Consider the following 27281-nt stretch of genomic DNA (forward strand, 5'->3'; position numbering starts at 1 on the left):
AAAGTGCTGACATTTTCAATGTTATTTGTCATTCATTTAACATCAGTGAGGCAGAAAGATGCCTCATCTAAATGAAACGAGTGACTCATTTAAAAATAGTAATCAGAGTTAAGTGAATCAACTATTGAGTGAAGAATACATATTTACGAATATTTCTTGGATCATTTAACATGCTTTATTTCAGCATTCAAAATAATTAAAAACATCTCAAATTATTATACATATACAAAATAGGTACATATCCATGTACTTGCCCCAGAAACTTCTGCCTCTTTTTTTCCCTCTAAAGTAGAAAAAAAAGGTGTATTGCCAAAAAGAAAAGCACAAAAAGGGCATTGAGATGATGAAACAGGAATGGCAAGGGAGAAAGGGATCCACATGCTTAACTTTGAAAAAAGACAGGTAGTTTGTGATGTTTCATTTGCACATAAAAGATTTAACCTACTGTATAGACAGACACTTCTAAATAGCACCGCATTTGGAAGAGAAATTCACTGTATTCCTAGAAAGGGAGTAATGTTTCTTAGCACCAGTCAAAGGTTCTTCAAGTTTATTGTGCTGTGCTGCACCACTTTAAGAGCCTAAGCATAAATAGCACCTTTCTTCTTATATATATTTTTTCTTATAGCTGTGTAACCTATCCCGGCACTTTGATTCACTGTGGCTTGTTAATACATTAGGTAACATTTTGTGTGAGGTAGCCCTATAAGTTTTGAACTGGAAGATGTGAGGATTTTTATCTTCTGCACTACAAAATAGCAAAGAACAGATGCTTTCTCACCACATGTAGAAGGACAATAACAAGCTTTTGACATTTTTTCAAATTTATTTTGCCACCTGAAAATGGTACATACAATCTTTCAGTTTTTTCTCTGCAGTGGTATATGGCAAAATGTCACCTGCAGTGATCTCTTAACTCCAGGGGAAGGTTTACACCTGACAAGTACTTTTTTCCTGTTGCCATAGAAACAGAGAACATAAAAAAGTGTCCTTGTAGTTGTCCCACCCGTCTTCAGGCCCGAAGTTTAAGCAAGTGGACCGTGGCTGTCGAATGAATTAGAATTCAATGCATAGAAAGTTTAGAGATGACTGCAAGTAAATTTCAAGTCCGTTTTACAAGAAGCAGACTGGGCCAATGTCAACACCAAATTCTTGATCAGCGCCACCAACATCCATAGGTGCAATGTCAATAATAGGCAGTCGTGATGTTTTCATCGTTTTGTATTCGAAGACTGTCCTGCCCCATTCGCCAGTATGTCTCTGTTGGTTAAAAAAACAAGAGTCATTACTAACTTGTGATAATGGGTGGAGTATCTAAGTCCTAATGTATCAAGTCCAATTATTTTCATTTTTATCACCTGTACAGACTGTTTATAATCCTTTCAATTTTGCTCAATGAAGTATCTTGACTCATTTTGTTTGCACGTCTCTAAGCATTAAAAATTCCAAACGCTGAGTGCACAAGTTGCTTGGTAAGGTGCATTAGATCTTACTAATTCTATTGGCTGTCTATTGTTAATGAACAAGATCAAAATGTGCTCAGAGATCCTGTATTTCCATTTTCTAAATGATAACGAAAAGACCTATTGCATTTCAAACTTACCGTGCAACCATCCTCAGAAACGGTGTATGTGAATCGACTGTTGCCTTCTGCTCTGATTTCAATTTCGTTGGAACCTTGGAGCAATACAGCCTTCTTCAGGTTACCAGCTTCCTCGTCCATGTAGGCAATGCTATTCTTACAGTGGTATGTGATGTTCTGGGTTGCCTCAGAGGACATCAAGCGCAGGAAGGTAATTTGGATTGCAACATCTCCAGCAAGGACACCATCATCACCACCATAGCCAAACTATAAAGAAAACAAATATAAGGTCAGGTTATTCTTAAAAGTTATTAATTGAAGATGGTTGACATGCAGTTTTGAAGCACTCTTCTGCTTTATTTATGCTGCCAATTGCATCATAAATAAAACATAATTAGACACAATAAATTTTAGCAGATAATCATTTGTGTTTTCTTTTGCGAATATACCTGGAAGCCACCATCCATGTTCTCGCCGAACCAGACATGCTTCTTCTCCTTTGGATTCTTGGTTGTGTACCAGTTCTTTTGTGGGATTGTCTGTGGGCTTGAGTAGACACAGGTCTCACCAGTTTCCATGTTACAGTATACACGGATAGCATCCAGAGTGCAGCCTTGGTTAGGATCAATCCAATAATCGCCTATGGAATAAATGGTAAAGATCATCAGTGTTCCATTCTTGCTTCATCAAGTTTGGCTTCAGTCAATTTGTATCGCATTTCATAATCTTTTTAGTGACATAATTCTGAACTTTTTATACTGGTATGTTTTGCTTTCATGAAACTTGTGTATGGCTATGATAGTCCCGACATGCAATGTTTTGTCTGGTTAATTTCAGCATTGGTTCTGTACAATATGGATATTTATTTTAAGTATTTAAACTCACCGCTCTTCCAATCTGGGTGGCACATCTTCAGGTCACGGCAGGTACGGGCTGGGTTCTTTCTGGTGCCTTCAGGGCTGCGGATGTTCTCAATCTGCTGGGTCAGGGATTTCAGAGTGGTGTCAATTTGAATGTCACGGTCTGCGACAGCCCCGGCATCATCAGCTCTGAAATAACGGAGTGGATCTGGGCCTTTGTCGGGTTGTGGTGCAGCGAATTGGAAGTCGAATCCTCCAGAAGATGGACCAGGTGGGCCAGGGATACCAGGAGGTCCAGGTGGGCCCTGGAAGGTGAACACAATTGTAGTTAAGTAAGGCTACATAGAAGCAGGTGAAGTTCATTCTAATTTGCAAACACAACAGCATCAGGAGAGACGTTACTTACAGCAGGACCCATGTCACCGTTACGACCACGAGGACCAGGTGGACCAATAGGACCAGGGAGACCACTAATACCATCTTTGCCAGGAGAACCAGAGGGACCAGCAGGACCCTGGTGGGAAGGAAAACACATTAACAAATGGTGCCAATGTAGTTTTATTAAAATATTCATGCAATTTGCCTAAAATTAAACGAAAGTTTAATCACTTAATTAAAGTGATTAGAAATCATGCTACACATTCCAAGTCATTCCTGTTTTCTTTAGAAATTGTTTCTTCTATTAAAACAATGTTTAAAGACTATATTATATATTAAAATACTGATGGACTTGAAAAGTGACATTGCTTTTATACAAATGAAGAATATACTTACACGTGGGCCAGCAGCACCTGAAGGACCAGCAGGACCTTGCTCACCAGGAGGACCCTGTGGGATTGCAGAAAATATTTCAATATGGGAAATACATAACAGGAAAGAACAATTTTAGACAGGGAATGGAGCTAAAGTTCTGAGATAAAAATGGATTACTTACAGGAGGACCAGGCAGACCTTGAATACCAGGGAAACCTCTGTGGCCTTTGATACCTCTTGAACCAGACTCACCAGCTTCACCTCTATCACCACGGGCACCAACTGCACCCTGAAGTGAAGTGAAAAGGAACTTATTTTAGTTGCTCATATTTTGTGTTTCACTCTTTACAATGTTGGAAAGCTACCAAATGTTCACTTTACTATTGCTAAAATTTCCTCTCTCAAGTTAACTAACACCATCTCTTGCAATTACATTTACACAGTTTGGTTTAGCGAATTTATTTTGGTGTTTTTGTTGATCAGTAATGAAGAAACCAAAATAGCTTAACTATTGATTATATCTAAATTGTATATCACCCAATTCATGTAAATATGCCAGTGTTTGCTGAGAATTTGTCAACAACTCTGAAAAGATGAGTGGTTATCTATTCAGCAAGCATAATTTTAAATAGCAGAGTTTACTTACCACAGGACCACGGGGACCCATTGGACCAGCAGGACCAGCAGGACCAGCAGCACCCTGAAGGTTAGAAAGAAACCCAGAGGTAAATATAATTTTCAAATTAATACATTAAAACTACATCATTGAAATCAGTATGTCTTAAATAATTCAAATTTTCAGTTTTGACTCTTTCAGAGACAAAATACTTTTACTCCATTAGCTACATTCATTCGGAATTAACAATGGAACGTGAACAAATGACTACATGCAATCTGCAGTTGTTCACTTTGGAAGCTAGGTTTTAACCTGACATTAAATGATAATTAACTGCATGATCTTTTAATCTGAATAAATATCTAATGTTGCAGGGCTGTACATTTAAAGAATTTGTCCAGAGTGCAAAATGCTGATAATTTTATGTATCCGTATGAAAATATTTTGAAAAAAGCATAATTACTGGTTCACCACGATCACCATTCTTGCCAGCAGGGCCAACTGGGCCAGGGGCACCAGGGGCACCAGGAGCACCGGGAGGACCAGATGGACCGGACTCACCACGATCACCCTACACAGGAATAACAGATTTGTTATAACACAATCAGCACAATCCAAAAGAAAGGTACTCAAACAATTAAATAATACTGGTGAACTTGAAATAGAGAAAAACTAACCTTAGGACCAGGAGCACCATCACGACCAGGAGCACCTTCAGCACCAGGGGCACCCTGAAAACAAGTACAATATAAATCTCAATATTTGATATTAAAATGCATCGGTTTCATTCTTTTCACCAACAATGTATTTGCACACAAATACAGATGTTGGTGCAAGAGATTTTACTTCACACACATTTTGAAGTTATTATTGACCCAAGCATACATAATGAGCTTGGACACAACTGGAGAAGGAAAACAGGATAAACTTCCTCTTAAGAAATCTTATGGCAACAGAAGAGAGCTTGACTTTTACTATTCAGTTGGCATGATTCATTTGATGTGACTGTGAAACAAAAATCACCTAACACCAATACTAAACTTGTAGAGATATCGCAGCAACCAGCAACTATTCAGTCTGGGCTTTACACCATGTGTTCAGAAGAATTTATCCCACCACATGCATGTAGACTGATGGAAACACAGCCTCAAAATGTACTTTAAGTCGTTCAGGGAGTTGGATTTGTGGAAGTATCAGAATAATTGACTTCAGGGTGAATTATTGCAAAGATGAAAATTTGGAATTTGCTAATTTATGCATCAATATAGTTAATTTTCATTGGACAGTTATTACCTGAAAGGTAAATGGGTAAATACATGGTAAATGAACGAAGGATCTGCATATACAAGTACACCAGTTAGAGTTAATTGCAGGTTAGCAAGGCCATAAAAAGCAGACTATTTCTTGAGGCATAGAAATAAGCAGGAGAGGTGTTATCTAAATCTGTATCAAACCATAGTTTAGAGTCGTAAAAAAGGATAGAGGCACAGGAGATGGTGCAGAGAAGATGTTCAAGGGTGATGCCAGAAATATCTGGCAAAAATATCAGGAAAGATTAAAGTGGAGCATGGATCCATGTTTTTGACATTTGTAAAGGTTTTGATAAAATGGATCCAGAAAGAATGTTTCCTTTTAGATGATATGTGGAAAAGGCATCAGTTAACACAGTCACCAAGAAGTCTAGAAGGAATATAGAACTTGTAAGCATAGGCAGTGATTGAAGCAAAGAGTATAGATTCATTTATGACAAGGAAAACAAGAATAGCAGATACAAGAAAGAAAGAAAAGAAAGCTATGATAATAAAGGAAGAAGACTGGGGAGAGGCTTGACAGAAGCCTATATGCTTTTATGGACTATTTGGATCAAATGAATTGTGTCCAGTGTATTTTCTTTGGTTCAGAAGAATTATGTGCTCAATTCTATTGATAAATGTGGTATGTCATCCTATTTGTGTTATGTGCTCTGATTGAAATGCTTTGCTCTGTTTCAGCTGGTGAAAGAAAGGTGATAAATTTTGAACAGAAGAGCTAATGTGTTTATATAATAATGCTTGGGGACAACAATGAGAAATCAATTGAAAAATCAAAACTTGAAGAAATGAAATTATTAACATCCTTACTTCACGACCAGATTCACCAGGTGGGCCAGCGATACCAGGAGGACCCATTGGGCCTGGGGGACCACGGTCACCAGGTGCACCAACTGGACCTTGTTTTCCAGGCTCACCCTAAACGACAGAGAAATAGTTTTTGCTTTGTGAGCATACGGACTTTGACCAAGAAACGATCGAACTTCATGGTTATAATGATAACACGACAAATCAAAGAGAATAAATGTGTTTTTTTTTATCAGAAGAACATCTTGATCTAGAGTCTGTTCATAAGCATTTATAAAGACAGCTAATTATCTTTAAATAAAACAAGTGCATTCTGTTAATTCCATGATAGAGTTTTCTGATAGCTCAGAAGCTTAGAAAAGATGTGGAATGTTGTATTCTGGTTGTATACTGCACATGAAGCATTGAAGAAAACCGATATTGTTCTGCAACTTACAGGTTTGCCTGGGAGACCCATGTTACCACGATCTCCTCTTTGTCCAGTCAAACCAACTACACCACGGGTTCCAGTAAGACCTTGAGGTCCAGGGATACCGGCTGGACCCTATGAGAAAAAGATGTACATAAAAGTTATAAAAGAACAGAAACAAATTGGTTTTATTTGTTCTAATAGACAGTTTGTCAAAACTATTCCTATTTAAAATCAGTCACTATTGGTTCATAAGGTAAGCATCTGAAACACTGAAGCCCCATTTCATGTTTTATTCAATAATATACAAAGATTAAGTACACTAGCTTTGGAAAATTTTTCCTGCCAAATTGGCAACAGTAGAGTGGAACAGCTTACAGTGGTTGACCCTTAGACTTCAATTGTTTGTCAGGAGGAGAAATGTGTCTTTGGAAGTGGGGCAAAATGTATGGTCACCCGTTATGCATGCCATCTGATAGTATGCATCACCATACAAATGAAAAACATGAATTTCACCATTACATATTTTGGTATGTTGCAGGTGTGGCTTAATATGTTTATTTACAAATCATCGTGTAAAAACAAGTAATTGAACTTCATCCTTATTGCAAGAGTAAAGTTCTCAATGTCTTTTGAAAATTGCACATTAGTTCATTGCTAAAAATGATTTTCTTAATTTCAAGTCTGTGTGTTTTAAGCCAAGCAAACTTACAGGTGGACCATCAGAGCCAGGAGAACCTTTCTCGCCAGGGGGACCAGGAAGACCAATAGCACCAGGTTCACCAGGGCGACCAACAGGACCAGTTTCACCACGAACACCTTTGGCACCTTCTTTTCCAGCTGGGCCAGATGGGCCAGGAGGACCAGCATTTCCCTACAAATGAATGCAGCAGTTAAAATGTGTATGTTCAAAAGCAATAATGATAGTAAAGAAACAGTTCAGAAAATGTCCTTACATTACCAACCAATATTGCTTATATTTTGCAATGATGTTAAAAGTTTGTCCAATATTGCATTCATATGTAAACAGCAAAGTCTGTATCCTACTGTCTCATGATTTTGAATATATTAACAAATAAACTGAATAAAACATTTTAAAATATTTTTAAAATGGTACTTACGCTTGGGCCAGGTGGACCAACTCTACCAGCAGCACCAGGGAAACCAGTGGCACCCTAAAACAAGATAGCAAATAGTTATAAGAATTAATTTTTTGCCTAAATTAATCAGGTTTGGATAGACATTTTCAGAATTATACGAAAATTCTTCTAGTAATTAATGATATGGAAGAAACAGCAATGAGTTTAAATAGCTCACCTATAAAATGGCTTTTGGCATATGTAAAATTCACTGTCTGCCATGTTTTGGCTCTGAGCTGACACCTCTGAATCAAGCTCAGTTGTCCCATTGCCACAGTCACAAACCCATGAAAGATATGAGTCTGTGGCCCAGAATTTCTGGTCAGCAGTTAAGCAAAGGTACTTGCCACTGACCTCGAGGAAAAATGTTCACAAAGATCCACCAATCTTTGTAGCATATCTTTTCCCTTTCCAGTCAGCAGTTTAAGTCCGATGCCATGTCGGAGGAATGCATGGGCCTACAACATGGACATCACCACGTAGGTAAGCTTCAACCTCATTGTTGCATTCACAGGTGGTAAAACAGGATGTTAAAAGCAATCTTCCTAGAACAACATTTATTTAAGGAAATGTGGAATTTCTATTATCACAGATAAATTTAATTTCCATCAATATTACTTCAGTTGTTCAGAGTTAGGGTGCCTGGATACAACTGTAAAGTTAGTATGCCAATAAAAACCCAGATAAGGTGTAACCTTTTGAAGGTTTTTACAGTAAGGCCAACAAAAGAATACAAATTCTCGTCAATTGCTGTGTGTGTGAATGGGTGTGTGTGGGTGGGGGGTGGGGTGGGGTGAAGTAAAATACTCAATAGTGCATCCTCTGGGGATGTGTGCAATGAATGTTTGGAATTCTGTTAACCTATTCATGTGGCAATTCCAAATGTTACAGTCAGTTTTTTCAATGGACTAATGACAATGAACACATCACTGCTGTTTAATCAAGGGAAATATATCACAATGGATAGGATAAAGAAACTGAATTTTGTGATCCCTGGATTCCAAAATGAACAAAGTACCAAATTTCAACACAGTAGCCTAAAAGAGGATTTCAGTCATTAGTCTGAAATAATTCAAAACATGAACTTACAGGTGGACCAGCAGGACCACGAGCACCTTTAGCACCAGGGGCACCAGTAGGACCCTGCGGAATTAGAAAAAAAAAGAAGTGGCTTTATATTAGGCGCTGACTTACATTAAAATGTGTCAGAAAATACAGTTCACTTTATAAGGTAAAAATCCAATTTTAGCTGAGAAAATCTTTGGTGCTTTTTTAATGGTTACTTACAGGAGGACCAGCAATTCCAACTGCACCAACAGGACCAGCAGGACCAGGATCACCCTTTGCTCCAGTATCACCAGGTTCACCTTTAGCACCAGGTTGACCATCTGCACCCTATTAAGAAAAGAAAGACTTAAATATTTTCAGCTAGGCAACACTGATGCTGTGCAAATTCCAATGTATATTGTCACCATGCTCTATGGGCAAGAAACAATATTATTAACAACAGTTGCTACAATCATTATGAGGTAGGGTAACAAAATTAATTTTACATGCCGAGCAAATGCTTAAATACCCAACATTAATTTTTCAAATTTACATGAAGGCCATTTGTACATGAATTTTCTGATAAACTCTATCAGCGAGCCTTATTTATTAATAAGTCATGATTTTTAATATGAAAAACATTCACAATACTTACAGGAGGACCAGCGAAACCAGCAGGACCAGGAGAACCAGGTTCACCACGTTCGCCCTAAACAGCAGAATAAAAGATCAGAGGCATCCATTACCGTCAATGAAAAATCCTTAGTTTTTGAGAAATGTCAAAAATATTGAATACTGTAAGAATTGAAAGATACAAAAGTGCTTTATGATGGATCTGACAGGCAGCTGGCAGTGGCTGTGATGCCATGCTTCCAGTTTTGCAGCTCACACCAGTTGCATGTTAGACCGACCAATAGCACAGGAGTCTTCACAAATGCATTTAATGTCCTGTATGGTTTCTTAAAATATTAATTACTCACAGTAGCACCGCGAGCACCAGCAGGACCTGAAGGACCAGGAGGACCAGCTTCACCCTACAAACAATATATATATAAAATATTATTACAACAAACAAAAACATAACATGAAAGTTTGGAATTAATATAATGCATTTAAAACTGTGATTTGGCTGTCCTTCATGAAAAGTTGTTTTGTTTTGTAAGTTATTGATTTTGAGAAAGGAATATGAGTTCTCAGGTGTTTACTGATGTTATTTCATGCATTGATTTTGCATGTACTTCACAGGTTATGCTATGTTGAGGATGCATGGTGCGTTTGATTCAGTTTATAGATCTGTTCAAAGCATTTTATCAAGGAAGTAACAAGAACCAGTGAAAACCATACCTTCTCACCAGGAGCTCCAGCATGTCCAGGTGGGCCAATTGCGCCAGTCATGCCCTAAGAAAATGATTGCATCTTGCAATTAGAACATAGAACGATACAGCACAGAACAGGCCCTTGGGCCCTCAATGTTGCGCTGACCTGTGAACTACTCTCAACTCGTCCCCCTACACTATCCCAAAATCATCCATGTGCTTATCTAAGGATTGTTTAAATCTCCCTAGTATCACAAAAACTGGTATTGTACTGAAACATAGAAGGATATGTTAATATGACCAATGTAAAATCTAACCATTTAAAAATAGAAGACATTAATTGAACTTGTGCTTCCAGTAGGAAAATATTTTCAATAGGAGTACAGGTAGGAGACAGGGCTGTCATATGACAGAATCAGTTCTCCAGCCTGAAATTCCATTGATCACAGTATCCTGCTAAGAGCGCTGGTCCAGGAATTTACCCAAAGCTTTCGAACTTACAGCAATGACCATGATCAGAACATTTAGAAAACAATTTGACTACTTACTCTCATTCCATCTTTGCCAGGAGCACCATCACTTCCCTTTGGACCTGCCTCACCCTTTGAAGAGAAAGAGAAGTCAAGGAAAGTTATTTTTCATCGCCTAAGTAAAAATGGCTAATAACAACTAACATCTTCAGAATATACAGTCGTTCAACACTTCAGTCAAAGCTAAAAGAATATTGCAAGATAACTGTGCAGTGTATACTCACTCTTCCACCCTTGGGACCAGGAAGACCACTAACACCAACAGCACCAGGCATACCCTGCAGACCAGGAGGACCCTGACCACCAGGAGCACCAACAGGACCAGCATCACCCTGAAAGGAATAAACAAGAGCTAATATTATGAGGTTATATGTGGCAAAAAGACTGTCTAAAGCCAAATGAATACTTCCAGAGTTACAATGAATGTCTTTTATATTTACTGAAACATTGTTACAATAATGTCTGGTGCACATGTTAAAGCAATGAGCAGCTCTGGAGGCTTCTCAACAGGTCATCTGAATGAGAAGTCTATGCCTCAATATATTGCTTACTTTTAAAAGGGCAATGGAATTTGAAAATATAAAGGTGTTATTCCACACACTCTCTTGTCTCTTGGGCAGCTCTCCTTGTGCTACTTCCATTTTACATGTGTGTCACGCTCAGGTATGAAGTTTAAGCTGATGAGGTTTATATGCCATTATGTTGGGTGGCTCAGTGGTTAGCATTGCTGCTCCACAGCACCAGGGACCCAGGCCCACCCAAAACTTGGGTGACTGTCTGTGTGGAGTTTGCACGTTCTTCCTATATCTGCGTGGCTTTCTGTGGGGTTCTCCGGTTTCCTCCCACAGACCAAAGATGTGCAAGTTTGGTGGGCTGGCCAAACTAAATCCCGTTGTCGTGTGCAGGCTAAGTTAATTAACCAATTGTAAATGCGGAGTTATGGTTACAGGGTGGGTCTGGGTAGGATGCTCTTCAGAGGGTTAGTGCAGACTCAATAGGCCAAAATGGCCTCTTCCTGCAGAAATTGTAGGGATTCTGTTGACAAAGCTATGCATCATAGTGCCATCCACTTCATATGTGCATGTACCCTCGTGTAATTAACTCCAATTCTTGCTGCATCCCTGTCCAGGCTAGAATACCAAATATATCCTAAAGTTCCAACTGCATCTCTGCTTGATCTCTGTATTGTCCATCCACAACCCAAGAATACAGACCTAATCCCAACCTTATAGCCAAGAACTGATGTATGCTTCACCCATCAGTTTAAAAGTCATGTGTACTTATTTCTAACTTCCTAAGTGTCTATCTCCATTCCATATATTTTCCAAAGAGCTTGCTACCTGAGAATTGCATTTGAATCCCATACCCCTCGTATACGTGCATACACAGCATTCACCTAGCCTAACCTCGGCAAGTGATCTTCTGTATGATGACGCATCTAGCACTATATTCCACTTCAAAACAAATTTGTAGAGGCAAACTAAGGCTGGTTTGAGATGAAGAAGCATCTGCAAGAGTAAACTTCATTTCTGGAATTGCAAGTATCATAAATTAATGTTTTTGATGTAGAAACCCCTTATTTAATGCCTTTAGTAAGTATGAAATCATTTTAGTCCTGATTCAAGGTCATTTCCTGTATGTTTTTGTGTGAAGATTTACCTTAGGGCCATCATTACCAGGAGCGCCAGGAGAACCACGAACACCTGGAGGGCCAGCGGCACCAGGAGGACCACGTTCACCATGGAAACCTTTTTCACCCTAAAGAAAATCACATTGTACCATTAGAAAATCAGACTGCACCAATTGAAAATTGCACAGAGTCAAATTCTGGGGCTGGATTTTTTTTTGGGTTTGCTTTTAATCAAAATTTCAATTATAAACTTACTCTTGAGCCAGGAGCACCGGGAGCACCAACATCACCAGGCAAGCCCTATTGTACAAAAATAAACAGTATTTAAAATCCGCAAAGGTCTCAGACAAGCCTTCACTACAGAACTTTCATAGTACTGCTTTTCCCTTCTCTTTTAAAATTGTCACATCATTTCTCCTTTATTGCCATCCAACCAAACAAATAATGTTCCATGACAAGACTGTCTACAAGACTTTCACTATGTGTATTTTTAATGACTAATTTAATCTACTCTAGAAAAACCTTCTCCTATTTAGAGTTTCCACAAATACAATGCCTTGTTTTCCTCTAATTAACTTTAATTTGCTATTCAGCAATCTAAGAAGCAAAATTAGAGAATCAGTCATTGGAGTGGGTAGTAATGCCACCTTCACAAAGATTTAGGACATTCAGTATTACATTCACATTAAACTAATACAATTCCTGTTTATAATCAAAGAGTGACTAAATCAGATAATGCTAAATATCTGGGAGTCATGGTAATCGATAATGCTGAATCAACTTCATAACTTATCAAAGATTATTTATTTGTCCATCTGTGGATGTACTTATTTCAAATAACATTGAAATCCTATTATGCTTGCAATCTTGCAATCTATGGTTGGGTCCTGATATATACACACCTGTTCGCCAGGTTTGCCAGCTTCACCAGCAGCACCGGGAGGACCTGGGAGACCCTGTGAAGGCACAATTGTGATAATGCGTATTAATAAAGTAGTAATGAAAGACCAAATCAGTGGTGCATTTTATGTTGGAAAGTTCTGAAGAGTATTGATGTTTTTATACCTGGAAGCCAGGAGGACCTGCGGGTCCCTGTTCACCTCTATCACCAGATGGACCCTGTTTGAAGAAAATAAATAAAGATTTAAGTCTTGATTTTGAATACTACATATTTCTTTCATTTTTACAATATATACTAACTATGGATTAACACGACTGATATCCAGTCCATCATGCATCCAATTCCTCATGTTATATACAAACATTAAAAATATTAATATAAAAAGTCACTGTACAACATATTTGTTAATATCTGGTTTTGTATAAATTTACAAAAGACAAAAGAGAATGGACACAATATTTTTATTTGCAGTGCTCACTTTAGCCAATCAATCTACAATGTAATGTTGGGGTTGCTTCATTTATTTTCCCTTATTGACTAGATTGTTACTTACAGCAGGACCAGCAGGACCAGGAGCACCAACTTCACCATCTTTGCCAGCAGGACCCTACAGGAGAACATAATTAAATGACACCCATTAGTGATAATCATCCAATTCAAATGCTACTCATTGAGTTTGCAATTCAGATTATTAAACATTATTAAAGGCTATGTTGAATCTGTAATATTATGAGATTGAGCAATTTGTATTACAACTTGTATTAAATTAATGAATGATAAGAATCATTAAAATATCAGTACAAGTATAATGGGAGTTAAGAGTAAGCAACATACTTACCACTGCGCCAACAGGACCAGCAATTCCTCTCTCACCAGATTTGCCAGGCTCACCCTATAGAATGCAATATATGAGTAATTACGGGCTCATGTGATTCATGTAAACTGGAGACCTTTTTAAGATAACATCTTGATAAACTGGATCTTATTAATTCATAAGGTTACATGTTGTTTGTTTCTAAAAAAAGCTTTGAACTAGGACTTTAATGTAGTAACAAAATTATCAAAACAAATCAATCCAGAAATACTGTATGTGATATCAGCCAGCTAAAAGCACCTAGATCTCATACAAAGAGCTCTATCCGCTAACAAAGGAGCTGAACTATTAAAACCTCTGCGGCCTTAAGTTGCAAAGTTAGCATTATGTCATTTACTACTGCACCTACCCATTCATTTCTAACTCTAAGCTGAAACTGAGATTAGTGTGATTACATTAAGGCATATATTAGTATGTTTTACAAAAACATATTTACTAAACAGAAGTTCATTTTTGTCCAAATTCTCACACTTTGGGCACTCGATGCTATCACACACTTTAATGGATGCTGGCTCTCATTATAATACATGCTTTGTGGTGTTTGATTTTGTTACTTACAGCAGCACCCTTAGGACCAGGGAAACCCATCACACCAGGCTGACCTCTTACACCAGCAGGACCAGGTGGACCAGGACGACCATCTTGACCAGCAGGACCCTGTTAGATTAATGTAGACTATCAAATATGGATAATTTGTAGGGTTGCCATAAACCTACACTTAAGAGGCTTTTACAGATTTTTTTGCTACGTTTGTTTAATACACAAGTAGTACAGTGCAAATTAAAATACAGAGCCATGCTTTCTTTAAGAGTTTCAAATCTGTTCACTCTTTATAATGACAGCCTGGTACATATCTGGTGAACAACTTTCAGCAAATATTCTAAAATATTTTCCTCAAGGAAATAAATACTTACAGGAGGACCAGGCTTTCCATCAGCACCTGGGCTGCCAGGGCTACCAGTCAGACCCTAAAATAATTTAAAAAAAGAATTAATATAGTGTGTAACAAATTCTTCAGAAATATTCTAATAATTTTTGCAGAATGAATTGCAGTTAGATAAGCAGTTAGATTGCACGCTATACTGCACTACAAGAAATCATAAAGGAAAATTACAGTGTTATTTGTATGTAAGCTGAGAAGAGCATTTTTCATGACATCAATAATGGAAGCCTGAACAAATAGCCAATAAAGAATACCGTCTCTATATATGAATAATCACAAAAGTTCTGTTAGAATGTATTTAGTAAAAACACTCTCAGAATCGCTTCATACTTTCCAAACTAAAGGAGACAATTGCTTTGTGATGTTTTACACTGAATTATATCAGGGATCAATCAGTGTCTTTATCACGTTTGATTTTCTGTGTTTGAATCAAGTATTTCATATAATTTAAAGATAAGTTAAATTTTGCCTCTTCTTTCAGCCTATTTTAAAAATTATACAAGATGTCTTAAGTTACTGTAAGAAAAGATATATTGTCTTCTGAGACAAGATATAGAACCAGATTTTCTTCAATTTGCTCATTTTAGCATAAGCTTAAAACAGGTAACAAATCAAAGGTAAAGTTTTGCATCTGGGTTTTAGTTATGAGTAATGAGGAAAGGAACTGTGTCCCTTTTTGAAGTATGGACATACCATCTTGCCATAAGCACTGCATAATGTATATGTCTTGTGAATATGTTGTTTGCATTTTTGGAATAATAGCTTTTGTAGTTCTCTATTGTGACAGATTTTTTAAAAATGTTGCTGAAGTGTTGGTCTGCTACCCTATCCTTGTCAAATACTCACTCTTGCACCGGGGAGACCAGCCTCACCAGGTCGGCCAGGTTCACCAGTGGCACCCTTGGGACCAAGAGGTCCTGGAGAACCACGCTCTCCTTGAATGCCCTGCAACAGGAAAGAAACAGAAACTGAGCAACTTGGAAGAATTTACAGATGATATAGTTCCTATAACAATGAACAGAATAGAAGAGCTTCAAAAGAATTTCCATACCTTGGGACCGATTGGACCATCTGAACCAGGGAAACCACGCAATCCAGGGCCACCCTGCAATGGAGAGAAAGTTAAGGGAACAAGATTATGCATCACCGCTGCTGCCTTAGAGTTTTTTGACATATTGGCTTACCAATTTAATATTACTCATAAAAATAGCATTTCTAACTTACACGTTCACCAGTGCTGCCAGGAAGACCCTGAATGCCAGGCTCACCACGGGCACCTCTCTTTCCTTCCTCACCAGCAGGGCCAGGGGGACCTTGGGGACCAGCAACACCCTAGAAAATATCAAAGTTACAATCAGTGACCATTCAATGGGGCAATTCACTCTTGTTGCATAGAGTGGTATTGGACAGTTGATCATATTTCCTATTACATTAAAACAAGTGAAACTGCTGAGTTCAAGTAATTGCTTAAAGTTTACGACAAATACTTACAGGTTCACCTTTTGCACCAGGTTCACCCTTGGAACCAGGGGCGCCAGCTTCACCCTAAAGGGACAAACAAATGCTATTAAACATCAGAAGTCAATTATGAATCAAGCTTCTTTTACAAAAAGTGATTTGGATCTTTCTGAAATCTTAGTGCTGAAATTTTACAGAGGCTTCATTGGTGTTCTGCTGTATGTCCAGTGGGACATCACCAGAGCCATTAAGAGAACAGTGAAAATTGCTGTTGGTATAATCTCCACAGATGTTTTACAGCTTTGATGTGAGAAGTACAGTGGGAGATCAATTGAATTCCATGGAAGGTCAGCTGTTTGATATTGTTTAATGTGGAGAGACCAGCTAGACTGCAGATAAAGTAAGAGCTAGGTTTCATTTTTTTAGTTAAAATATCTGCTTTTATGTACATACATGTGTTCGTATTGATGAATAGACTATGGCCAGTATTATTTTAAAATATTATATCAATGCAGCACAGCCATTTAGTTTTCTATGACTTGGATTGTACATCTTGGCTTTCATGTTAAGCTTTAGCACAACCCAGTTTTGGGCTGCTGAAGAAAATTTTCATCAGGCGCTTGTTTTCAAAATGAACACTTTATGTTTTGAGTGACAAGACCATAGTCTGAGTGACAAGTTCATGGTCTAATGTCCGAGAGCTCATGTGAATTGTAAAACACCCATTAAATCCAATCTCCCGCCTAATAGTGGGTCCATTTTACAGAAAACTGACTCAACTTTGGAAAAGAGGTCAAATCCTCAACAGGTAGGACAAACAGTAAGATAAAAGCTCACAGAAGAGAAATAAGAAATATTATGAAAGTTAATAGGGTAGAATGGAATAGGGATAAAGATGAAATACAAACCAAGTCACTGAAACTTTTCCTTTTATTTCAAACTGCTTTACTGACTTGGGGATATATCATTCTATGACTAATTATACAACTAACTTGAAGTCTGGAGAAAATACAAGTACATTCAAAGCTTCATTTGGTAGCATTTGTCACTTAAGATCTTGATGTAATGGCTGGTTCATGAATAGTCTAGACCCACTAACATTTGAAAGACTATTCTAATCTCCCTCTCAATGCAGTGGATGATGAGAAACAAGAAGATCCTGTGAATCTAGCAGCCACTTACCGTGTTACCCTTAGGACCAGTAGGTCCGACAGCACCTTGTGGGCCACTTGGTCCTCGTGGACCAGGGAAGCCAGGAGCACCAGAAATACCAGGAGCACCCTAGAACATAAACGGTCATAATATCACTCAGTGCAATCAGCATTTACCAGAAAATCCTAGTTCATCAAAGTAAGTCAGGAAGTGAATTGAATTATTTACTCACAGCTGCACCTTTGGCTCCAGGTTGACCATCAGTACCAGCAAGGCCCTAATGATGAATAAAAGAAAATATTAATGACATCAGTGTTTGAGAAAGCCAAGGCACATGTCAACATGAGTGACAGTCGTTTGAATTTTCAAACAGGTAGAATTAACTTATGTAGTCCAATTCAAGACAAGCAACACATGCCTGACTTGCCAGAAATGTTAACATCCCATTGAAGAATACCCCTAACCCCAACCTGATTTCCATCCTCCCAGCCACAAATACTTACAGGAGCGCCAGTTGGGCCAGCAGGTCCAGGGTTGCCAGGTTCACCACGAGCACCAGCAGGACCATCAGCACCACGACCACCAGCAGGACCAGCTTCACCCTAAAGGAAAATCAATCGATGAATTCTAACTGAACAAATTGCTTCATTTGTCTTTTGTGCTAGAATTCTAATGCAGCACAGAGAATGTCAGGTAGAAGTGACTAGGGCCTTTTCAAAGGACTGGCATTCCATCATTTCACTGGATTTAATTGAGTGGATGCCACGAGCATTTTGTTTGAGTCAGTAAAGCATATCATGATACGTCCCAGAAGTGAAGCATGTCTGACAACTTGAGTGTTGCAAAGTTAAATAATTCAGATCTGGGATTACAATCTGGGTGAAGACTGATGTTTTTCCAGACAGTGTTTGGTGTTCCCTTGAGGCTTTTCAGTTTGAACTAGATGAAGTGGCATCCTAGCATGTGCCCATCAAGCTGGCATCTCACCACACACTGATGACCAACTGTAATATCCATAATGGACAGAAATGCTTAAAATAGGAAAACATTGGATACTTAATAAGTTAAATCATTGAAAATAAATAATGGAACAATTATTCTTCAATTTCTACACTGTAAACTAAAATGGTATTTCACTCTAATTGGGCTAGGCCACAGAACACCAAAGGGGCTAAATGACCTATTGCCATGTTCCTAACTGCCATGTAATTCTCATAATCTTTATGTTATAAAAGTTTTAAAATTAATGCTTTGCAATATGCATGTGAACCTCATTTCAAGTTATTGCTCTTTTGTTTACTTCCTCTTGGTATCAGATATTAATCTATGAATACTCCAGGGGAAATCTTACACACTGTTCCCACCCTCGCCTTGACTGCCTCCATTTTGAAACTCAGACTGTAGTTCTCTTCAGAGGTACACCTTTGTTCTGATTCAGAATGAAAATGTTCAGGACTTAATGTCTGCCTTGGCATGAATAAAAGTCACTCCGTTCTCCTTAAGAGAATAGTTGAGAAGAGTTCACGAATATGTGTACTGTCAATGCACCACTAAGTGCAACTGAGAAACAGTCAACAGTATTCTTCTCACAGAAAAATTCCTTGGGGAAAAAAGTTAGGTATGTCTTTTCAATCCTAACTAGCAGCACAATGAGGAAGAATGTTGCCTGCAACCTTTATTCTCTAGGGACAGTTAGTGGAGTCATAGATAACTGTGTTCTCACACTAGAGAGATACACTGAAATCACCTGGATTAGGTACTGCAGCAATATTTTAAGGCATGAACAATTTGCACTGTATGTATGAGCCAAGTTGAAGCTAAAATTGTACTACAGAAGGAGCTTCCTCATTCATTTCTCTCCATTCAGAGTTATGCTTGCTCAGGTGACATCATGAAGAACATTACTTGTATTAGGGCACAGCTATAATTTTAATTGACAAAACTGTAGCATATAAATCATACCTTGGCACCAGGAGCACCAGGGAATCCAGGGGGACCAGCTGGACCAACAGGGCCCTGAAAGATAAGTATTTAGAACATGTTACATTCGGAAAAAGGGAAAACATAATCTGTAAATCTCATATAGAGTAATCAGTTGACACAAAGTACTTACAGGTGGGCCAGCAGCACCAGCAGCACCATCGTTACCACGAGCACCCTGCAATTGTTAAAGGAAGAGTTCATTGTTACCCAGTGGCAAAATGAGTCAAACAATAAATATCCAAGTAAACATCAAATAAGTTCTTAAAGCAGCAAATCGGATAGGTTTTCTAATTAGTTTATAAATATAATTTTGTACTTACAGCAGGACCAGGGGCACCAGGTCGACCTCGTTCACCAGGTTGACCACGAAGACCCTGTTCAAAGTAAAACATGTTACTTCTATTCATCATTATAACTGTAAAACCATATGGCATCATAGTTTTGCTTGCCAATGCTTGTGTGTAAACATATTGTACTATCTATCTACAAAAGGTAACAAATTTTGTTTAAAAGGTAGGCCCACCAATTTATAGGTGATTCCCTCTACCTTGGGCCTTATTGTCAACAGATCAGAGCAATGCCTAACAAAATGTATCTGTATGTGTATTTCCAGTTATTTAAGGTTTTCAATTAAGAATCTGCAGAAATATCAGTTGTAGGTTTTCCCATTTTTTTTTAGATTAGATTACTTACAGTGTGGAAACAGGCCCTTCAGCCCAACAAGTCCACACCAACCCGCCGAAGCGCAACCCACCCATACCCCTACATTTACCCCCTTTTACCTAACACTACGGGCAATTTATCCTGGCCAATTCACCTGACCCGCATATCTTTGGACTGTGGGAGGAAACCAGAGCACCCGGAGGAAACCCACGCAGACACAGGGAGAACATGCAAACTCCACACAGTTAGTCGCCTGAGTCGGGAATTGAACCCGGGTCTCCAGGCGCTGTGAGGCAGCAGTGCTAACCACTGTACCACCGTGCCGCCCATGAAGTGGTGTTCTCTGTTTTATCTTGATATCTACATTTTTCACATAATTCATGAACTGAAGAATGTGTAGATAGTAACAGCAAACTGTTTTCCTAAGCAATATTAATATCAGTGTCATTTAGGCCTAGTGTGTTTTGTTCTTACAGCTGAGTTATGGTTATCAAACAAATGGACTGTGTATGATAAATTTACTTCTCCTGTATAGTAAGTTCTCACTGAACTATTTTTTTCAGGTTAATTTGCTTACCATTGCACCGGGGCTGCCATTTTCACCAGGAGCACCAGCTTCACCCTTTTAAAAGTAAAATGGAAGTCACAGTTAGAACACTGAGCTATTATTGCTCATATAATTATTGTGCACAACAGAAGAGAAAGTATTATTACAAAATTTGTCAATGGAACATGGAGGCATTACCTTAGGGCCAGCAGGTCCAGGATCACCCTTAGCACCATCCATACCATTGTAACCCTGTACAAAAAGGGAAAAGTTATGAGAAATAAGGCTCTACTAAACCAAACAAAAATTCAAAACAAAAAACATCTCTTTGAATTTAAATTACTGTACAAACTCAATCAGTGTTATTCACAGAAACTATCATTGTTGGCATACTAACGTATCATATTTGACTAAACTACAACTCACTCTGTGTCCTTTGATTCCTGGCAGTCCGGGAGTTCCAGGGAAACCACGAGCACCCTAAAATATAACAAACGATTGGTTAAAATATGGGAAATAGCTGAAAAGCTGTTTTGCACTTGCAAAGAATTATGTAAGGTGGATTCATTCATGCATTTTTGAAATTGAGGCAATGTATTTGAATGTTGACAATTTCAGAATGCACCCTTCCTCTTGGGCTGTAATCTGTGGCTTTTGTTTAGTAACTAACCACATGACAGAGAAGAAACTGACATACTAGGTGTCAGGCATGTTGCAATATCCTTATCAAGAAGTGTTGGTAGAAAATCCTTTACCTGAGGACCAGGGGCACCACGGTCACCAGGGCGACCAGGCTTGCCACTTTCACCCTATGGAAGAAAAGACAAAGGTCAGCCATTTGTAAACGGTCAATTATCTTGAATAAGGCACAAATATGCTCCTGAAATGCACATTTATGAATTTAGTTCTAATCAGTATGTTTCAAGGACTGGTTTTAAAATGTTATGCTATTAATTATCATACACTTTCAATATAAATTCAGTTTGGCAGAATTGATTGGACTCAATGGTTAAAAACAGATTCGTGAAATTAAAGCTGAATGTAACAAGCAATTCTGTCCAAAAACAGAAAGCAAGTAGCCAACTGTTGCATATTATTGTACTAAGTGAAGTTATAGACCATTTGATGCTACTTACATCATCACCATTCTTTCCAGGAGGGCCAGGAGGACCACGTGGACCCATTGGACCCTAAAATGTTTAAAATGCAAGGTCATAATATTAAGACATGGTAAACACAAGGAACTGGTATCTTGCAGTTCACTATTCTAAATAGCTAAGTTTCAATCTGTTAGTGAAACTGTGAGCGGGTATCACAATGCTTTCATACCCAGCATTTGTAAACTATCTTCACAAAGTGTCAATGGTTTTAAAAATGTCCCACCTTGTGGGAAATTATTTTGAAAATTGGAAATCATAAGTTTCTAAAACAAATTTAACATGAATCAACATGATGATCTGAACTGCAGTGACTTTTATTTTACTGAATACTTACAGGTGCACCTGGTTCACCAGGTTCTCCTTGGTGTCCCTGGAATCCTTGAGGACCCTAAAGATTAAAAAAACATAGCGCACATTTTAACCATCATGGTCTTTCCATGTATTCGGAATCTATATTACATTCCAATTAAAGTTCTGCACTCCTTCTTCACAACTGAAAATGATTAACATTTTATATTTTAAATATGTATTAATTCCATTGATATTTAGCTTTTTTTATTCAGTAGTCAATGATCAACTGGTATTTTAGGAAAAGGCATTTGCATACTTACGGGTGTACCAGGTGGGCCGGGAGCTCCTCTGGGACCCATTGGACCCTAGGATACAAACATGGTTCATTAGTAAAAAGGCACAGTCTTATGGATCTTTGCAACTTGTTTTTTAACCTTACATTGGAAATAAAAGTATGATGATATGTCAAAATTCATTACATCAAAAACTAAATTCTAATCTGTATCCTCAAGCCAATGACTCTACTCTTTCCTGATCTTACGTTAACAGTTTTATTGCTCTAAACCATTCATTGTTACAGACTTTCTTCCTGCTAGGTCAAAGTTAATTGTACATTACGCCACTCTCAGGTGGTCACATGTAACTTACTTAATTTGGGAGTGTCAAACTGACATAAAACATTATAACTTTCACAGGGCCATTGTTGCATCTTCTATGTATTGTAAGGAAAAGGGAAAGATGGGCTCATACCATAGGTCCGGGCATTGGAATACCACCAGATGTTTTCTCACTAAAGCCACTCATCTGAGGGAGGAAGTTCTGGAAGAAAACAAAGTGATTTTAGATGCCTGTGGCCTGTGAGATGTATTGAAAATTATTAGACCCATTGCACTTTGTATTTCATTAGGTAAGTATTGAAGGCCACTTACTCCGCCAAGGCCAGATGTTCCAGGTGGACCAGGTGGACCAGGGGGGCCATCACGACCTGGAGATCCTGGGATTCCATCTCTTCCTGGTAAACCTGGAAGTCCCTAAAAATGCAAAAAAATGTTCAGTGTTACAGATGAAAATATTGTGTATATCACTTCACTTTAGTTGCAATCATAGCCCCAGCAACATTTTTAGCTATTATCATCTCTTCAGTTGTCACTTCCTGTTTACCATCATTTCCTGTCTCTAAAGCCTCTCCATCATTGGCAAAGGATTCCAATTCATTTTAATACAACCCCATAAGAATAATACCAGCAATTAATTGTGAATGATTATAATACATTTAACTTCAAGCCCTCTGTATTTTAATAGTTATTTTTACATATAGTGTCTATGAATAGTTGCTCTTTTGTCTTTCAGTTATCCTTTTGGACATTTTGTAGCTTTTTAAAAAGTTATGTCATAATTAAGGACCTTACAACTTGGAGGCAATAATGGCACATTTGTTTCAATAAGATAGTAACAATCAACTTACTCTATCACCTTTAGGACCAGGTTCTCCCTTGGGGCCTTGAGGTCCCTGAAAAAAAGGTATTGTATTATAATTAGATTTGCAAAAAAAAGTAAAGTTAATAAATTTATTGTAAATTTAAGGTTTTTTTGACCTGTAAATAAAAAAAATTCCTATTTACCTGAATACCAGGGCCAGAGGAATACTGGAAAAAAAAGACAATTAATTGAGTTAGTATTTGGATATATGTTACAAGTAGCTGTGCAAATATGTCATTGTCATATTCGTGAAGTAAAACATGATGTACTTACTGTTTCTCCGCCATCTGCTGTAAGAGAATTAAAAAAAATTAATCCACATACACATTTTTCTCAAATAACATAGCATTGTAATTATTGTTCAGAAATGGCAGATAATTTATTTACTGTGCATATGTTTTGAGGGAGGAGAGAATGACAGAAAATAACTTTTAAGATTCCTTCCTGTTTTAGCTCTACTTGAGGCTGTGACATGTTCATTGAATCGTTCAATGATGTCATAGTTAAAATTTATTTTTTTTTAAAAAGGAAACCCAAAGTGCTTAAACAAAACTTTTTTTTCAGATCAAACGATTCAGAAAACGACAACAATATGGGGGTTGCTTTATCAAAGGCACTCACTTAAAATTAAAAGTGGCTTATTTATATTTATTCTGACTGTGTTTATTGTAATTTTCTCCTTACATAACCCGATAATCTCCACTGTCACTTTCACCATAAAATGACAAATCGTTTCTTAACAAACTATAAATGTTGACTCACTAGTATGTAACCATTACTGTTTTGAATTGAATTCATCCAAACTCTCAAAGGCAATGTGCATTTTGGCACTAGTTACAATCACGTTGAGAATTGTCCATTTGGATGGATACTTCCTCCCAATTCCAATTGCTGCCTAGTGCCTACTATTGCTACCTTTTCCTCAGCTGCTTTGCTGTTGATAATTGAATTTGGTAGCGTTGCGCGAGAATCTAACATAAATCGCTGGACGTGGGCTCAAGGACGACCTTTAGCCCCTTGAAATAATTGACCTAGGCGCTTGCAAGAGGGACCAGAGCAAACACTTACGTTCTTGGCTGGGGCAGACGGGGCAGCATTCTCCAGGGCGGATTTCAGCATCGGGGCAGTCGCTAGTTTCCTCGCAGATTATGTCGTCACAAAGGACCCGGCCACTGTCACAGACGCAAATCTGACAGGGCTGGGGTTTCCAGATGTCCTTGTCTTCGTACTGATTTCCATCCTTGTAGCAGCTCGATCCGCTATCTGAGAATTAATTGGGATATAATATAAAACCAGGTGATACCGAGCGCCCTCTAATGCGCAGAAAGGCAAAAAGGTGACAAATGCCCCAAATTCAAAGGGACTAGAAAATTCATGCAGATTCATGTTTATCTATTTATTTTGTGCCACAAACAGCAAAAGGCGGAACTGATAACGCTATTCCTCTATATTTAAAGCAAAACATGCATTTTGATATTTGTGACATTAAACACAAGACTTGCCTAGTTTCAAAAATGCACCCTTTATTTAGCTCTTTATTTTCAAGGGACTTCCTTTACTTTACACTGATATTATTTAACGGAACACGTTGCTTTGAGTGTTAAAAGCTTTCAAGCCAAGAATATCAGGTGAAAGATTCAACAGATGGCGTTCAAGCTCCACCTCAGATTTTCTGACCAGTGTCAAATTGGCACTGCAGGCAGGAGGCTGGAAGAACACAGCAAGTCAGTCAGCATCAGGAGGTGCAGAAGTCGCTGTTTCGGGTATAACCGTTTTTTTCACTGCAGCCAGCAGTGAACTGCACAAAAATGCACCCGACTCAAACAAGGTATTTTAGTCAATTGTGCTGTAATTTTATTTAAAACACGTTAGTGCAGAATTGTTATGTGGTGCTGGAGTAAATCAGAGCTAAAGTGGATTTCTGAAGTAGAATCATATTGGACTCGAAACTTTAACTCTGTCTCTCTCTCCACAAATGCTACCAGACTAGCTGAGTTTTGTTTTGCCAGCACTGAGTTTTTGTAAAATTAGAACATGATTGTCTTGGAAAAAAATGCTTTTTCAATAGCTACAATTTTACATGTTGTCTAGAGATGGCGCTATTGAGCCATAGCACTGGACTGCTCGCAACTTGTCTGGGTTTCAATATGATATCCCAACATCTGGATTGTCTCTACTCCGAACACTAACTTTGTTTTTCTGAAACAACTTAATTTCTTGGCTTAAACTGTAAATACGCAAATTTTCAGAATTGGAACGATTTCGATTTTCTTTAAAGCTATCTTATGCCAGTAATTCAATTGTACCTGCAAACTAAATTTCTAACTAGGTAAAATCACTAAAAATCAAATCTAGATTTTACCCCTTAATGTATTTTACTCGCTTTAATGATGTTCTAAGTGTATTTTAATTCACGCTGCTGTCTGTTCTCCTTCTCCTTGACACTATTTTCCATTTGGAACCAATTCATTCGAAATTCGCCACAAAGGATCTGTTCCAAAGTGACACACCCACTACCAAATGCAGCTGCTTTCAACCAGTTATCTGGAAAATACTCCTTCACTTCCAACTAAAATGGTCTTTGTTCTGAATGCCTTTCTTAAACAGGGTGGATACAACAATTCTGCAGGTTGGCGTAGAAGTTAGACAGTCCGACAGCCAAGTAATACACAAATGTGGTTTCTTTTAATGCACCCCATCCCCTAGGGATCGAAAAAGCTATTCCATAAAAGGAAATTCGTTGCAGTAAACTATTTCAAATCGTTTACATAGTTCAAAACAAAACTCAACAAGCGTTCGGAAAACTCCAAACATTACCATCTGAAACTAACAACATCAGGGGAATATTGCCTGACTTTTTTTTGAATCTGCAATCCTGCAAGTCAATTTCACCTTACAGCTTTCTGTGGGCAAACTTTCAATGCAATTCAAAGTTGTGCATCCCTCTCCTGTTAATTGTCGATCGTCGCGTTCGCCTCTTTAGCGGGCGGTAGACGGGAGACTTTTCAAACCGTTTCTTCAGCGTGAAACAAGGAAAACGAGAAAGCAACACTTACTGTCATCGTCCGCTTGACATCTTCCCACCACTAACGTTGCTGCTAGTAACAGCAAAGTCCGCGTATCCACAAAGCTGAACATGTCTAAATATTAGACATGTAGACTCTTTGGGGTAAAAAGGGGAAACTTTCTTTAGCGTCCGGACATACAATGGTTCTGGTGTGTAATTCCAAGCTTCAGCACCGTGCCCCAGCAGAAACTTCCTACTGTTCCGTTTGCCGATCGCCTGTCCTTTTATGTGTGCCATGGCTTTGGAGGTGTGAACCGTTGCCGCCCATCTCCAGGCAGACAACACCCCCCACTCCCCACCACCACCCCACCCCAACCCAGTCTCCTCCTCCGGTTGGAAACCAGCGAAGTCCCCGCCTGCGGGAGGATCCAATTGTCCTTGACCATCCACCACCATGTACATAGATACCTTCCTCCAATCGGGATGGAACGAGGGAATTCTGGACGGCTGGTCTGAGCCGCCATGTGGCTGTTGGACTCACACTTGCACTCCACCCCCACCCCCTCACCCCCCCCCCCCCCAACCCCGATGCAAGACCCATTTAATTTGATGAACCATAATTTTTTTTTCGAAAACATATTCTTCTTCAGGCAAAGGCACATCATTTCTCAAAGGCATTTTTTTTTAAGTTGGCTACATTTCAGAGGCTGTTCGGAGTAGAGAGACACGTTGAAGCATGACTCGGTCAAAGAGGGGCTGGAAAACTCTCAAGCAAAGGAACGGCTTCGCTCTCCCTAACCCAGCATACACGTAATCACTTTTAT

At 38.5% G+C, this 27281-nt stretch overlaps 1 protein-coding gene across 2 annotated transcripts; it reads right to left on the reverse strand.

The window, feature by feature from the left end:
* Positions 1-806: 806 nt before the first annotated feature.
* Positions 807-26718, reverse strand: LOC132830996 (collagen alpha-1(I) chain-like). 2 transcript variants are annotated; one of them, XM_060849003.1, is made up of 53 exons: positions 26507-26718; positions 24519-24713; positions 23724-23740; positions 23594-23617; positions 23437-23481; positions 22901-23002; positions 22722-22790; positions 22292-22336; positions 22015-22068; positions 21657-21710; positions 21276-21329; positions 20947-21000; positions 20719-20772; positions 20551-20595; positions 19631-19684; positions 19441-19485; positions 19290-19343; positions 17831-17929; positions 17560-17604; positions 17358-17456; positions 16209-16262; positions 15942-16049; positions 15769-15822; positions 15564-15662; positions 14689-14742; positions 14333-14431; positions 13739-13792; positions 13454-13507; positions 13065-13118; positions 12902-12955; positions 12255-12299; positions 12029-12127; positions 10594-10701; positions 10388-10441; positions 9868-9921; positions 9504-9557; positions 9179-9232; positions 8764-8871; positions 8566-8619; positions 7459-7512; positions 7050-7211; positions 6365-6472; positions 5932-6039; positions 4489-4542; positions 4275-4382; positions 3842-3895; positions 3377-3484; positions 3217-3270; positions 2849-2956; positions 2468-2747; positions 2032-2222; positions 1604-1849; positions 807-1260 (listed from the first exon to the last, which is right to left on the reverse strand). In XM_060849003.1, the coding sequence occupies exons 1-53, from the start codon at positions 26586-26588 to the stop codon at positions 1114-1116; spliced, it is 4386 nt and encodes a 1461-aa protein (XP_060704986.1). In that variant the 5' UTR covers positions 26589-26718; the 3' UTR covers positions 807-1113. The 2 variants fall into 2 exon arrangements, with proteins under 2 accessions (XP_060704986.1, XP_060704987.1); XM_060849004.1 differs by lacking the exons at positions 19290-19343; positions 19441-19485 and having other exon boundaries at positions 17831-17883; positions 19630-19684.
* Positions 26719-27281: the final 563 nt, after the last annotated feature.

This window comes from Hemiscyllium ocellatum, chromosome 32 (genome assembly GCF_020745735.1).
Source record: "Hemiscyllium ocellatum isolate sHemOce1 chromosome 32, sHemOce1.pat.X.cur, whole genome shotgun sequence".
Classification (NCBI taxonomy): Eukaryota; Metazoa; Chordata; class Chondrichthyes; order Orectolobiformes; family Hemiscylliidae; genus Hemiscyllium; species Hemiscyllium ocellatum.